This window comes from Tenrec ecaudatus, chromosome 13 (assembly GCF_050624435.1).
Source record: "Tenrec ecaudatus isolate mTenEca1 chromosome 13, mTenEca1.hap1, whole genome shotgun sequence".
Lineage (NCBI taxonomy): Eukaryota > Metazoa > Chordata > Mammalia > Afrosoricida > Tenrecidae > Tenrec > Tenrec ecaudatus.
In genome coordinates, this window is record NC_134542.1 from 68698614 (window position 1) to 68715233 (window position 16620).

At 38.6% G+C, this 16620-nt stretch overlaps 1 protein-coding gene across 1 annotated transcript in view; it reads right to left on the bottom strand.

Moving 5' to 3' along the window:
* UBR3 (ubiquitin protein ligase E3 component n-recognin 3) overlaps positions 1–16620 on the bottom strand; it is a 176607-nt gene that overhangs the window by 14152 nt on the left and 145835 nt on the right. The window contains exons 31-33 of the mRNA XM_075529394.1: positions 13402–13507; positions 10767–10867; positions 3495–3619 (exon numbers count right to left, since the gene is read on the bottom strand). Coding sequence (XP_075385509.1) covers positions 3495–3619; positions 10767–10867; positions 13402–13507 — 332 coding nt within the window. The remainder of the gene's footprint in view (positions 1–3494; positions 3620–10766; positions 10868–13401; positions 13508–16620) is intronic.

The window sequence follows — 16620 nt, forward strand, 5'->3', positions numbered from 1 at the left end:
AAGTCCTCCACACTTACAGCAAATAAGATTGTGTCAATTGCATATTGCATGTTGTTCATCCTCCACTACTGATATCGAATTATTCTTCTCCAGTCACTCAGGCTTCTCTGACAATCTCCTCGGCAGATAGGTGGAGTAAGTATGATGAGAGGATATAACCCTGACATACATCTTTCTTAATTTTGAACCAGGCAGTATTCCTTTGTTCCAGTGACACACTGTCTCTTGATCCATGCCGTGCAGGTCCCACATGCACACAAGGAAGTGTTGTGGGATGGCCATTCTTCTCAAGGCTGTGCACAGTATACTAAGGTCCACATGCTCAGATGCCTTTGCACAGTCAATGAAACACAAGTACAACAATAGTAAATTATATAATTTGTACATAATAAGCATATGCAACTCATACCTTTTGACCCAGTAATAGTAATTCCCACTTCTGGGAACTCTTCCTACAAAAATCATCCAAAAGAAAAAAATAGCTATATGCATAAGAGATTCACTATAGCATTAATATAGTAAAAAATTAGAAATAACCAAGAAATGTGAGGCAGTTACCTAAATTATATTAATCCTGCAGATATTTTATATGCAAAGAACATAACAAACTTAAGATATATGAAAAAAGTTTATAATATAATATAAAGTCAAATAAAAGTAAATATTTCCATTTATAGTGATGTAAATTATATCTGCATGAAATAAAAAATATAAACTATACTTTTCCCTTATATTTTGATTAAATTATTTTAGAATTTATTAAAATAACTTAATGTAAAATTAAGTAGAATATTTATTAGATGGCATGAACATGATTACATTAAGTAACAGTCTTTAACTTAGTGAAGTCTAACAACTCTAAACCCTATGACTATTTAAAACCTTTTCATAAAAAGAAATGCATCTCTTTGCATATAATCACTGAGAAATTAGAGGTTGTTGCAAGTTATTTCGTAGTATGATATAAACAGGGATAGTGTAATGACTTTGATATACAGTTGATTATTCTATTCATTAACTCATTTTTACATGAAAAACATAAAAGTTGAGTAAAGTTAAGTATCATGGGCTATAACTTGACTCTGAACATTTAAATGCACATTCTGGTCTACATTGAGTTTGTATGATGACACATAATCATACTCAGTCTTTCTATGCTTCCTTGTTGTTTCACACACGCTAATGGCCTCTCTTCAACTGGATTCTAAATTCTGTAATATCAGGATTTATGCTTTGTATTTTCTACATCTCATTTTGTTTAATAAAACTCTGAGTTACATGGTGGACCAACTGCAAAGTAAGTCAGCAGTTCGAAGCCAGTGGTAGGCTCCAGGGAGAAAGACTGGCTTTCTACTTCCACAGAGTTACAGTCTTGGAAATTCACGGAGGCAGTCCTACCTTATCCTATACGGTCACTATGAGCTGGCATGGACTCAGGGCAATGAGAGACAAGGTTATCATTTAGCAAATAGAACCAAGAACTCTGCTGGTGCAGAGGACTAAGAACTGGGCTCATAACTGTCCCCAAACAGCCGCTCTGCAGGAAAAAGATGAGGCTGGCCGGTTCCATAGATCTACAGCCTTGCAAATCAGTTCTACTCTGTCTCATGGATTGTTATGAGTTGAAATCAACTCAAATGGATGGTAGTGGGTTCAGTTTTTGTACAGGCTAAAGTAATCAATATTCCACTGACTATCACAACAGTAGCACAGTATACTTTAAAACCGATTTAATCAACTTGTTCTTATGTAGGCAGGGATTATTTGAGATTAGAACATAAAAATTTGAAAAGCAAATACCACCACAGACTTACTCATTATTAATTAGGTCGCAAAGATACGTGGGTTAAAATTTTTTTAAAGGCCAAGGATGGAAAGATGCAAGAGTCTGTGTCAGGTGGAATGTTTTGCCATGAATTACAGTGCTTAAGCTTTTTGAAGTAACAGACCCTTTGGGCATTTGCTGAATGCTATAGTCCAACCTCCAAGCAAACAAACATAACAAACCTATCCTAGGTCAAGAAAGTCTGGTATAAAGGCTTTTGGCAGAAATTTCACTAACCAAAAGAGCACAATTTATACTAACTAAACTGTTGGAATTTCTAGTATATAAGGAATTATAGTGATGAAATGAATGCGTGAAATTCAAGGGCGGGGGAGACCGGAGTAAGGGAATAAGACGAGGAAAAAGTAAAGAAAGAAAGAAAAGAAGAAAGAAAGAAAGAAAAGAAAAAAAGAAAGAAAGAAAAAATAATAAAGTAAATAGATAATGCAGAAGCCTAGCCACACAAGTCCCAGTGACATATTTCATCATTCATAAATACAACTGTTGCTGTTATTTGCAATCTGCAATGTATCTGTTTACTCTTGTAGAAGAGATAATAGATAATTGGCAAATTACAAGCATATCAATTCTTTTCATTCACTAATGTATTTTATAAGCTAATCATTTTAAATTTATATTCCCACAAAAAATTGCCTCATAATAAATTTTATTGAATATGTTTTAAATTACTACTATTTATCAAACTGAGTAAGGACCCTGGCCAAACAGTTATGCAAATTATTTCATGTTCTTTCTATCAATCATGGATTTACAATCGTCTAATTTTCAGCCCCATAAGGTTTTTATTTAAGCAAATAATCAAATGGACAGTAGTCCCAATTTGTAGCAACAAATATGTAAAGTGTATAATATTTCATGATTAGATAACTTACAAAGAAAGTATACAGGGGTATATTTGACCAGGTGATCGTTGTAGTATGACTTTCCCCCCCCCCCCTGGGTGATCTTCAAGCAACTCACTCTGAGTTAGTGTACCCAGTGGCATCACCTGGGAAAGTTCTCTTTGGTCCCAATACATTTTTTCATCAAATCAGTTTCCTTGAACCTCATTTTTTTGTGATGGCTGATTTAAAAGTGTGCAGCTGTGAAATTTTTGTTTCCTGCTTGCTAAAAATGCTGCAGAAACTGTTGTGATGTTGAACACAGCTTACAAAGACAGTACTGTGGGGAAAACACAAGTGTATGGGTAGTTTCTTATTTCAAAAAAGGTGAGCTATCGATTGATGACAAACCTCATCCTGGACATCCATCCACTTCCCAAACAGACAAAAATGTCGACTTGTAGTGCATTTGGAGTTTGGTCCTATTTAGAGGCTATAAAAAGATTGCGTAAAGGTGTGTGACCAAAAAAGGCCTAATTTGTGGCAGACGGGGGACTGTTTTTTGCCACATTCTCTTACCTGCTCATTGTGTTGGCAGCTTCTGCACCATCTCTCCGAGTTTAAAGCCTTTAAGAAGACAACACAGAACTGTCCAGAGATGAGGGTAACGTGCAAGGTGCTGAGACAGCTGCAGAAAACTTCGCTGCACTAGCGAGGCACGTTTCACTTTTTTACCCTAAAAGGTACTCCGCTGCCAATCACAGCAATTCATCTTTTGTCCCTTGAGCATTTGATAGCATTTACTCCTTTTCGGACAAGAGACTCACCTTTTTGAGGGCCCCCACGTGTTTCCAGGCTGCCCTGTCTTCCTCGCTACATTTAACGGAGAGTGCTGTGAGCGCCTGGGTGTAGAGCAGGGTAAAAAGCACCTTCACGATGCAGGTAAAGTGGTCTACAAGAGAAAGAAAGCGGCACTGACTCTTGAGGATCTAGACATTCTATACGCAAAACTCAAGATCTTGTCATCATATACATCTTTCCTGATACGTGTAACTGGTTTGTGTTCAACCCTGGCGTGGTTCCTTAATAAAATGAAGTTATGAGGTACAATTATATTTGCTACCAACAGATCTGAAATTATAAAGTTTCTCTGTGCGTCCACCATATGTGTGTAAATTAGAGAAGCATTTGACACCTGGGAAAGAGCGCTCTATCGTAGAGGATCAGGGTGTTAATACCCCTCAACTGTGACATGGCTGTGCAACCAAGGCAAATCCCGACGGCGAATCAGTCCTTAGCAAACATCTGTGATTTGGATGTTTAAAACCACACTCTACTTGCCTCCAAAGAATATGACGTAGATTACATAAATTAAAAATGAACCACATAAACTGGTATTTTAAGCACTCTAATTGAGCTTCAGAATTTGCTGAAATGACACTTCAAAAAACCCAGTAATACCTAAAATGCCTGTCAACGGCCGGCACATATCACATATGTAGTACTAAGGCATCTTCATCATCATGATTTACTTTTGTCTGTGGCAAGTAACTTACACAACTTTCTCAAAGGTCTTATTCGATCCTCTTAACAGTCTCAGTTGAGTAAGGGAGGCTCAGAAGGGGGTGCTGGAGCTAGCAGAGCTCATAAAAGCCCAGGTCTGAATGTAAACCCACATAGATCACACGACCTCAGCATTCCATTCATTGTGCTGTATTGTTGAAGTAAATAACTTGTAAGTATCCTTGATAATGTCCTGTATCTCTCACCCACAGTCAAAAAATTGCCAAGTCCTGTCCATTCTGATTTTAAAAAATGCCTTCAGTCAGTTTTGCATTTTGGAGCAGGTTTCCGGCCTTTCTTGCCCAGGTCTATACACCTAGCCTGAGTGGCTGCAGTCGGGGTTCCCCAGGCCACGCCCAGATGAGACCATGGTCTAGGGATCACCAGACACAGCAGGGTGTCAGACACTGTGATTTACTACAGTCAAAGAATACAGAGTATAGTTGGCAAAGGAAAAGGTATACCTGGTAGGAAACTCGTTACAGACTCAGTGCTCAAGGTTTCTACTAGGGACTAGAAGGTGCTCACCTTCTGACTAGCATGTACCCACAGATGAAATTAGCATAAGCCACATTGTTTGTACAAATAGTTCAGGCTCGGCCACAGGAAATGGAGATAATAGCACCTGCCTTAAAAACATTAGGTCAAATAAAGTTTACTCACTTAAGTGCTTCAAACCTGAGTGAAAATGGCAAGTACTTATTAAATATCTTGTTATTAAAATCTATGTTACTTGTTGGACAGCTACAAATATTTGAGTTTGCAGGATCTACGAGGGGGTATCCCCGCCACCCCCCAAAAAAAACAGAAATGGGCTCTGTTGGACAGAACTTTCGTAATACAGATTTCTCCCACTAGGTAAGCATCAAACAACTTATTATGAGTTAGTGCACCCAGTGGTGTCACCTGGGAAGGTTCTCTTTGGTCCCAGTGAATTTTTTGTAAAAGCAGTTTCGCTTGAACCTTATTTTTTGTGATGGCCGATTTAAGAGAACGGTGTGAGGCTGTGAAGTTTTGTTTTCCTCTTGGGAAAAATGCCAGCAGAAGCTCTTGTGATGTTGAACATACATGACAATGACAGCGCTATGGGAAAACTCAAGCGTACAAGTGGTTTCTTGTTTTAAAAAGGGTGAAATGTCGATTGCTGACAAACATCTTCCTGGACATCCGCCAACTTCCCAAACAGATGAAAATGTCAACTTGTAGTGCATTTGGAGTTTGTCCCACCAAGTCAGACTGCTCATCAACTTTCTATCAGAGGTCTGAAAAGATTGCGTAACTGTGTGCGACAAAAAAGGCCTGATTTGTGGCAGACGGGGGACTGGTTTTACCACCATGACCATGTACCTGCTCACGTAGCCATCTCAGTGTGCCAGATCAGGTCAAACCCAGCATGCCTCTCTTGCCCCACACACCTTACTCACCTGACCTCCCTCCATGCGACTTCGTGTTTCCGCAAATGCAGAGTGACATGAAATGGCAGCGATTTGACAACGTAGAAGAGGTAAAGGAAAAAATGAGGGAGGTGCTGTCAGCCATCCAAATGGATGAGTTTGAAAAATGTCTCCAAGAATAGAATTGCAGATTTGACAAATGCATTAAGTATAATGGAGAGCACTTTGAACGTGATAAGGTTGTTTTGTAAAAAAATTCAAATACACAGCTTGGAGGGGGGATGTTCCAGGTTTTTTTGTGGGGATTACCCCCTCGTATACTGCACATGGGGAAAACATCCAATCATTCTACGCAGAAGAGTCATAATATTGGATTTGAAGTTTAGGATATTCCCTGCTGCTTTCTAGGAGAAAGGGGGCTGAACCTGGCTCAGAATGGGGCAAGAACACTTCATCTCAAACTCAAATTCATTACCATCGAGTCAAAATACTACGTGTGACAAATTAGGATAGTGTGAACTAAGGAAGAGCAACGAGGATGGAGAGAACCGATCGAATTGGATGGAGAATGGATCAAATGAAAGAAAAACATTTAGATGGTAAAAATTATAGGATACCGAGGGCAAGCGGTGACGCTAGTTCCCACTGCACAAAGGCAGAGGGCAGTATCACCAACGGGAACGGAAAACTGAGGAGGAAAGCAGTCTGCGCAGGAAGAAGAGGAGGCTCAAGATTTAGGCTGAAGACCTGTGTAGAAATTGGGGTCTGAAATTCACTAGGGAGTTGTAGCCTGGAGTTACAGAGAGTCCGTGCAGTTGAAGCTGTGGTCAAGGAATGAGATCCAATTAAAAAGGATGAGGACAGGAACAATTCTGAGTGGTGATAGGAAGAGATGAATGAAATAAGTAGGAAAAGAGGAGCAGAAAGGAGAAAGGGTATTACTATCAAAATCAAGAGTGTTATATTACCTAATAAAATACTTTACTCGAAAGACAAAAATTATAGAATAAGACTAAACACAAGCAAAAAGATTTTAATCAGGAGGTCATTTATACTGCTACTCACACATAGCTTCTTTCCATCAGAAACTTTGTGAGTTTTTATTATATGAAGAAAAATGACAGCTACGATAAACATATTTTAGCTTCTCAGGGTAGGATAGCACTAACTTGTTTTTAGTCAGACTTCACCTGCCTTGATTATCATCATTTCTCAAATATTTAAGCTGGCAGTTTTAAAGGTTAAGCACAGGTTCTAACATTCATTTTGCAAGTATTTGTTGACTCTTGTTGTTGGGTGACGTGCAGAGGGTAACTGCCTCACAGAGTCTCTCTTGCAAGCAGCTGACCAGGGCGTCTCCCCCTAGTTCAAACTGTGAACCTTCAGTCAGTCGCTGAGCTCAGACTCGGTTGAGCCACCAGGCCTCCTTTTACAGAATGATTACCAAGTGTAAAATCAATGTCTTTTAGAGACTGTAGAACAGGCGTCCTCAAACTATGACCCGCGGGCCACATGCGGCACACCGAGGACATTTATCTGGCCCGCCGGGTGTTTTTGCCCCATTTGTTTTTCTACTTCAAAATAAGATATGTGCAGTGTGCATAGGAATTTGCTCATAGTTTTTTTAAAACTATAGTCTGGCCCTCCAATGGGTCTGAGGGACAGTGAACTGGCCCCTGTTAAAAAAGTTTGAGGACCCCTGCTTTAGAAGGAAACAAGGCATCACCCATATGGTGTGCATATAAGGTAAACAGGCTGTATCTTCCAAAGTTGCAATAGAGAGCAATGTCCTTTAAAATAAGATGATAAAAATCTTAAAAGGAGGAAAAAGATTGGGCATCTACCTTCAGTCAACATGTTAAAAAAACAAAACCCCCACTAGCAAACCACACGAGGGTACAAAAGATCACTGCTTACTTAAAATGTCTTCGAAGTAACAAGGCAGCAAACAGTGACAGAGATTTTAAATTATATGGTAGTGAAAAATGGCTGAGAGGATTAAAGAGCTACCCAAGTGCTCCACCTACCTACCTAATTATTTATATGCAATTTAACATTAAAAAAATAGAAATACTCTAATTCACAGAATTAAAATGTTTTAAATGAACATCATATATAAATCTTTGCCTCTATTTCTGATTTTTGCTCCTGAGTATGAGACCCTGGAAAAGGAGTAAGAACAGCAGAGGGTACTGACATAACTGGAGTGAACTTGACTCCGGAATGATACCAGCAAGAGCTGAGTAAATCAGATTTTTGTCAGTAAGCCAGGCATAAAAAATAGGAAAGAATTTTCAAACCCCAAGAGATAAAAAGTGAGTGACTACCTACTTTCGTGCTGGAGTCACATCCTTTTCTACGTGTGTTAATAGGGCTGTACTTCTCTCAGCAATACAGACTGAAGGCTGTAAGGATAAAATGATATCTAGGATTCACTTCAAAAATAAGCTGGGGTGGGAGGGGAGGGAGTAGGTGAGGATATAAATATAACCAAATTGGTCATGAGTTGATAATTAGAGGGTACATGGAGGTTTATTAATCTCTGCTCTCGACTGTTCCATGTGTTTGAAATATCCCAAAATAAAAAAAATGTGTATTTTAAGCTTTAGTTTATAAGAAAGCAAAACTGAGTCATTTTCTCAAAGTGAATGGAAAACAATAAGCACCCCACTATTTCTCTTTCACAGGCCTACTTATGGGCTGCTGGAAGCAGAGGACAGCCTATATCACCAACACCAGACGCTCCGGAGGACCCTGAGGAGCCGGCATCCTGCACAGCATGGTGGAGAGCAGAGTCCTGACGCCCCCCAATGACCAAGGGATGGGGAACAACATGCTCCAACCCGGAGCAACTGACCCCAGCAGAGACTATAGTGATCTTAGGTTTTAAACCCTGAGGGTTCAAAACAAAACAAAACAAAAACACTTAGCCAAAGCATAAGTTTTATATGAATCTTGTAAAGGGGCTTTTTAAAGTTAGGTGACTGTCTTCCCTTCACTCCCCCTCCTTCTGCCTGAAATGGACTCTGGTGCTAGGTCTCTCGCAGCTAACCTAAGGGGCCCGGGGATGTGAAAACAGAAGGCCCTGGCCAGCCTGCCTGCCTGCTTTTTACATGGAAGAAAAACTGACTTCTATCTTAAGCTACTGTGCATCTCACACTGAGTATCCTTTCTGTCATACAAACCAAACTTGATCTTAAGGGATAAAATGTCCTTCCCTTCGGATATGAAAAACTAACCATAAGTAACCAAAGACAGTGCTGAAAGTTACTTCCGAGTTTATTCTTTGGAGGCCAGTGAAGTAATAGGCATTATTGATGGCTAAGAAACAAGGACCTAAAGAGAGATCACAGAAAGACAAACACAGTCTTTAACCTATTTGAAGTTCTTGAGACAACTAGCATAAAAAGGTCTTTTAACCTGAAAATCGTGCTAAATATGAAAAGTTGAAGAGATGACCAGGTAGCTGTCTGTATCACCTATTGTCAGATAAAACCATGAGATCCACCTAACAGTCCACAAAATGTAAATGTTAATATTCTCTCCATCTCCTTTCCTCTTGCCCTATAGAGGCTGTGATCTGTGCAGACACAGAAGGGCCTCTTTCTCCTGTGGAACAGCCAACTGCTTATCACAGTATTACCAGGATTCCTTTTGTGAATGTACTAATTGCCACTTAATGGTTCATTTTAAAGTGGTTAATTTTATTTCATATATAAATCAATGCATTAAACATTCTGGTTATTTCTCAAAATGTTAAACAGAGAATTTCCATTTAAAAAAAAAAAACCACCTCACTGACATGGAGTCGACTGCAACTCAGAGCAGAACTGCCCTGTGGGTTTCTGAGGCTGTAAACCTTTGAGCAGCTGCCTGGACGGGCTCCTGTGGAGCAGCTGAGATCAGCAGACCTCCGAGGTGGCAGCCCAATGCCCTGCCCACACAGCCAGCAAAAGAATTCAAAGGCTGAGTAAAGGAAGCTACACACAAATAACCAATTTACACATCATTTCTACAAATGGAACCCAGCAGAGACAAAGCAGATCAGCGGTGTCCAGACGGACACCAGGCTACCAGGCAAAAAGAAGTGTTCTTAAGCTGCCTGCTGCACTCAGGGCTGCACCCTGGACACAGGTATTAAAACCACTGAGCCACACAATTAAAATGAGTGATCTTAGGGGTTGGAAAGAGGTAAAATTCTGGTGTTACATGTTAAAACTCCCCCTAAATCAAGCCTGCTAATATTAAAATGGAAAGTGTATGCTACTTTTTAAAGTTATAAATTTTAAGTTCCTATTATACTATTTTTCATGAAAAAAAAAAAACCATTAACTTGTGGTTACAAAAATGGTTCCCAACAAAAATGTCATCATATTCACAATGATAATGTAAAAATAAATATTATACATGTTGATTAGTAACATTTTACTCTTTATAGGCCTTCCTATATCATGAAACAGTACAATGTGCTTACATTTAAAATAGATTATTTCATACTCTTAGGTAAAAAGTTGTCAAATGATTAAGGTTAACCCACAATGACACGTGACTTTCAAACAAGGTCTTTATGTGCTCACCGATATTCATTGTGGTATAATTTAAAATAAAAAGACAAAAAAATAAAAACAATAACTTTGCAGCACAGAATAATTATTTCTTCAAATATACTAGTCTTCAAGTAAAAGCTAATGAAGACTATAGAGAAGCAATAAAAATGTTCTAATATAAAATTAGGGTTTTTTTTATATCGGTGCTATGACACCTAAAGTAATTAAAATGGTAATAATTATAATTATTGCTATATTGAAATATACACACACAGAGATAGAAGTATTATACCTAACTTTTTGCTTTATTTTGTCATTTTCCTTTTGTATAGTAATTTTAACATTTTTAAAACAATGGTTTTCAAAATTTTTCCCAAGTACTGACTACATTATTGATTAAAAAGCTGAAAGGATAGACTTACAAACCATCAAAACCTCTTTCATTGTCATAATCTATAACGTCACTATTCATAGTTAAAAAAAGTTACTTAATTCAAAAAAATTTCATCAGACTTCACACTGTATTTGTCCCTACAACCTCGAACAGTCATGGTATATGTTACATAATCTAAGGATCTGACTTACAAAAACCTACCTTTGTGTAAGGGCTGTGGCATCATTAAGATCTGAATGAGCAGAAGTGACGTAACATCGTGATAAGGAATTGGAACCTCTAGGTGTTCTTCATTCCCTAGTCTAAAAGGAAAATACACAATCACTTTTGGAACCTACTGTCCATTTTTTTCTTTGTAATTCATTGTATATTTTGCATATATGTCTACAGAGTAGATATAAACCTTTTATAAACAACTGAGAAATCTCAAGAGAAAATTTTGCCTACAAATGATAATCTTTTAGATGTTTTCACATATTTTCTCTTTTTTCCACTTCTTAATACTTTTCATGTACTTTCTTCGGACTATTTCATACATGAAAAAAATTACATAGAGAAAAATATTTTGTTTTACTAAACAACTTTCATACATTAAATAGATCGTGAGTCTTTCTGATCTCTTAAGATTATGGAAATTAAAGGATGCATTAAAAGGAACTGACAGGAATTAAGGTCACTACAGAGGGGAGCACATAGAAAACTTGCTACCCAAACATAACTAAAGAGCAAATTGCTCAAATGACAATCAAGAACAGTTTATAAATCAAGGACTGGTTAATAGTGCCTGTTTAAAAAGTTGTTTCAATTTTATGACTACCATAAAATTCAGATAAAATCTTCAAGATTTAAAAAGTTTTAAGAAAAACCCAAAATTGAATCTAAATGACTATGAAAGGCAATATAGTAATCCTTTGGAATATGTAAACTGGGAAAACCCAATGCTGTCATGTCGATTCTGACTCATGGCAACCCCATGTCTGTCACAGAGCCATATTCCACTGGGTTTTAAATCGTGGATTTTTTTGTAAGTAGAAGCTCCTCGAGGGGACTGGAACTTCCAAACTCTGCTGGCATCTGAGTGCATTAATTGCTTGATTTACCCAGGGACTCTTGTACTATGAAGAACACAGTGAAATTATAAAGTAGATCTTACCATAAAAATCAAATAAACCCCTCTAAAAGGTTGCCCTTTTTTTTATCCCTGGTGAAAATTTTAATGTCAGTGAACAAACATAAATCATAAACTTCCAGATTTCATTCGGAAGCTGTACTTCAGATTTGGGATAATTTTAGGCTTTGCAGACCATGTATGCCTCTATTTGTAGTATTCTTTGATCTCTTACAACTCCTTAGAAATGTAAAAAGCATTCTTAGCCTGCAAGCCACACAAAAACATCCCTGCCATACGGGGTTCTGAGCTCATCATGTTCCAATTCATGCAGCAAGCCAAAGGCTTTTAAATAAATTTTCTATTTTCAAATTCTGCTTTTCTAAGCAATACAACCAAAACTTACACCAAACTCACTGCCACTGGGTTGCTTCCGACTCTTATTGGCCAGAACAGAATTGCCCCTGTGGGTTTCCGAGACGGTTAACTCTCTCTGGCAATAAAAAGCCTCATCTGTTTCTTGTGGAGTGGCTGGGTGCTTTGAACAGCTGACCTTTCCGAGAGCAGCCCAGTGCTCAACTACTATGTTACCAATTTCACAAATAATGATTGATTTTACGAGTGGGTATTTTAATTAAAATACCACAAGGGTAGGCGGTATGAAGTGATTCTGTGGCCCGAGTTGGATGATAGGAAGCCAGTGCTATTAAGAGCGCTAGAAGGGAAATATGTGTCCTGCTCAAACACGGGGGGCAGACAGACCAGAGAAGATTCCACAGAGGGGGATGGGTTACAAAAGCGTCTTGGGGAGCACAGGACTCTTACCACAAAAGGAACAGGAGGAAGAGAACAGGAGGCGGAAAGAGGACAAGGTAAGGACAAGACAGGCTGGGGGCCTGGAGGAGTGAACCATCGCCATCCCGTGGAGTCTCACTCACTGCAACTGTACACAGGATTGCTGAAGCTACACGTCTTTCTCCGGCTGAGAAGCCGGTGGGCGTTAACTGCCAATCTCAAGGCTAGCCATCTAGTACTTGCCCAACAGTGCCACCAAAAGAAGAAATCATGAAAGAATGGAAGAAAGAAACCCAATTAAGAACACCAAGAATACTATCTCGTATGTTTGGAATGTCAGTGCATGAGGAAAAGAAGAGGTTGCAAACGCAAAAGGGTCAAAGCCGAGACGAGACCACGTCTGGCCTTGTATTCCAATATTTGGATCAAAGAGTACGCAAAGTCTCCAAGAACAAGTAAACAGGCAATGAAAATAAAGTACACACATTGCTACAGTGCATGTAAACCTTCCATGCAACGAGAGCAAGTAAGGGGCTAACTGGAATGGAATATGCCTGGGCTGCCAGCAGAACGAACCGATCAGGAGGGACCAGCCCCGTGAGAAGGGCACCATGCTCGGGAGAGAGCCCTCGGTGAGAAGGAGGCTCCAACAGGGGGCTCACACCTAGCAATGGTTTGGGGAGTTACGCCGGAGCAGGCGATGCTTCGCTTTGTTGTGCATGGGGCTGCTGGGGTGGGCACTGACTTATGACATCTATCGGCAATAACATCAACACACTGGAAAACTGCGCTCCAGGTTCATTTTGGAGTTCTGCGTTTTAGAAGGAAAATGTGAAGGAAATAACCCCCCACATTCACAAAGAAATTTTAATCCTGTGTTTATGCTTTTTTCCCAAGAGCAATCTTAACCGACTTTACCCTTTCAGTACTTACTGTGAATTCAGGTCTTCTATTAATTGCGTGAGTTTTCTCCACGGATTATATTCAGTATCGATGCTATACAGCCGCATGTGCAAGGCTAATACATGGAACAACTGATCTAAATTAATTGGAGAAGAGACCATTAGAAAGAAAGTTCACATAATTCTCCCAAAACAAAACTAATTAATTCACAGAGACACCTGTTTCTTATCTTTATAATTTACAAAGTTTACACTATCAATTAGTTTATTCTGTCCCTTAGAGTCTGGACTGTCCTTTAGCTCAGTCGAGACACAGGCACGGTTTGTCGACCACATTCCCTGCCACAGACCCGTTCTGTCCCCGTGCCTTCGTGGTCCAGATGTGCCAATGTGCACAACTCACCACTGTGGTGTCCCTCCTGACCAACGTTCACTGAGAATTTCAATACTCCGCTCTCCTACAGAACCCAAAATAAAAACTCATTTTACGCAAGGTGCCCTTCAGAACAATGCAGCGTTTGCCACGTCATCAACCAAGCAAACCTAGATGCGCCCCATGCTGGTAAATCAAAGTCAAAGCAAAATTACTGCACGGGCATCAATGAGAACCTCCGTTTGCCTTGTTGCAACAATGATTTTCCCTAAACTATTTAATTTAAATGCAATCAGGAAAAATCAGGAAATATTTCTTAAATGTCAAGTGGAATTTTACGCCACTTGCAAGAGTAAACATCACAAATATAGAAATATATGTCCTTAGCATAAAATAGGTACCACAGAAATTCAGTACTCCAGTCCAATTTTTATACTTATTTACATATGATTGTAAATTTCAAAATGAATCTAGTACCAGTTTTCAGATGAATTTGAGATATTCCAGAACAGTGGATTTGTAATGTCATCTCTACATATTGGATAATTTCTATATTTCAGTTTTTCAAAGCATCTTTGATGTTTATAAAATATTATAATAAATCTACTTTAAAATACATTCATAATAAGCATCCCTCTTAACTAAACCAGTATGCTTGGTCCAGTGGAAATGATAAAGCCTGCTTAGGCCCAGAAGAAGGCTAATGCCTTCTATATTGACAAATGCCACATAAATTCTATCCTTTTACGTAATGTATATATTTTTAATGGCAGGAAATAAAGAACTCCTTCCTCTTATTGATACTAATATAAGCACTACAAGTTTCTATAAAATTTGTGTTCATAGAAATTTACTTTAGGTTATTATTAAGCATATTTTCAACACTGACTTTGGCTACATAAAGGACTAGTGCTAAACACAGTAATGTGCTTTCCAATCTGCTAGCCTCCACACAAGGCTAATGATATCCACACAAATTACTCCTAGGTGGGGCTTTTTTCTTTTCCTCATCTTTTCCTTAAGGTCTCTTTGGACTAAATTGTGAAATCAGCATGAAGAAAAAGTAAATGCAAGTCAGAGAGTACTCATGAGGACTAATCCTGCTACTTTAACTTCTTCTCTCTAAACAACAATCATCACAATAAAAACAATATAATGAAAACAAATTTTAGCTTTCAACAAAATTCTACTGACGGCACTGAGGAGAAAATGTTTGTTTATAATGTTTAATCATTCAGGGAAAAAATCATGAGAAGATGGAAAATAAAGAATGTAGTAACGAGTTAGAGGGAAAATTACTAAAGACCCACAATACGCAGATAATTTAACCTTGTTTGCTGAAAACAAAGAAGGTTTGTATGCCACACCATTAAAAAAGTGTCTCACGAAAGGACCAATAAGCAGCTTCATGATGATAAATTGAGAAACTATTGAAGCTGCCAAGGATTTGTTTTACTTGGATCTATAATGAACATCCATGGACACAGAAACGAGTTGTATTCCATCGGGCAAATTAGCTGTCAAAGACTTCTTTAAAGTGTTACAAAGCAAATGTTTCACTGTGAGGATCTCAGTGTACGTGGCCCCCGATCATGGTGTTGCAGTTGCCTCACATGCTTCTATACAAGCTAAACAGTGAATAAGTAAGACTGTTGGTGAAGAATACTGAATATACCGCGGATTCCCAGAAGGTCAAACAAATCACTCTTGGAATAATTCTAGCCAGTGTGAATTTCTTCCTTTACTCCGCCTTAAAGCTGGCAACCACCTGAACTCCTTCATCAGTCCTCCCATCCTTCTCGTTTAACAGTTTCACCCTATGCTACCTTCTACTTCTACCTATAAATTTGCAACTCATAAATCTCTCTAGTACTTCAGATGTTCAAAAGGCATCTCAAAACTAATTTACCAAAACTAAATGGATTATATAGCTCAGCCAAATGTTCATCCTTTTCTTTAAAGTTGAGTGAAAGACAACAGCATCAAGCTTTCCCATTGGGGTGGGAAGGGTAACACCCTTGTATGCTGTTAACCAAACTGATGGTGCAAATCAATGTATATAATTAGAATCAAAACTCCACACTCAAATTACATTTCAAAGTCTTATTTAAATGCCATGTCCATGAAAATTTCAGATTCTACCAGGTGGATATGATTTCAAACCTCCAAATGTCTTATAGCTCTCTGCAGAACTTAATAATTCTACCTTCAGTAAATTATCTAGAGCAACTGTTATCTGCTGATCTCAAAATCCTGACATTATTTCCTGCTAGGTGAGCAGGGATCTAGAGTTGAGACTCAGAGATCAACATAGCCACACACAGGAGCAGATGCGGATGGTACACAATGGGAAAAGGGGGAAGCAGCCAGAAAACTGGTGAAGAGTTAGGAGAACTAAATGCAGAGGAATCTAGACTTGAGGAAAGTTCTAAGAGTGGCCAAAATAAAAATAGAATTCACAACAAAGGGCTGGCCAAAACGAAACAGACAAGATAAACAGGAGGGTTTGCATGGCAGAGCCTGGAATGGGCTACAGCATGCACTGAAATATCTTTGACGAAACCCACTGGCAAATAGATTTGTTTCTTATGACACGTATAAGCAGGGAACATGTTCTTGCATAACTGAACTTAGAATGACACCCTGGGCTCAAGTGCAAGCTCTGACATTTTCCAGCCAAATAACTCAGCAAGGCAATTGCTATGAATTTTAGTTTCCTTTGCTATGAAAGAGAAGTAATACCTATATACCAAGGTCCTTCTAAAGTTAAAAATTTTTAAAGTATATGAAAATGTTTTATAAATTTTAAAATAGTAAGGGTAAAGTATTATTATAATATCACATATGCTTCTAGATGTACTAATCTTACTCTAACAA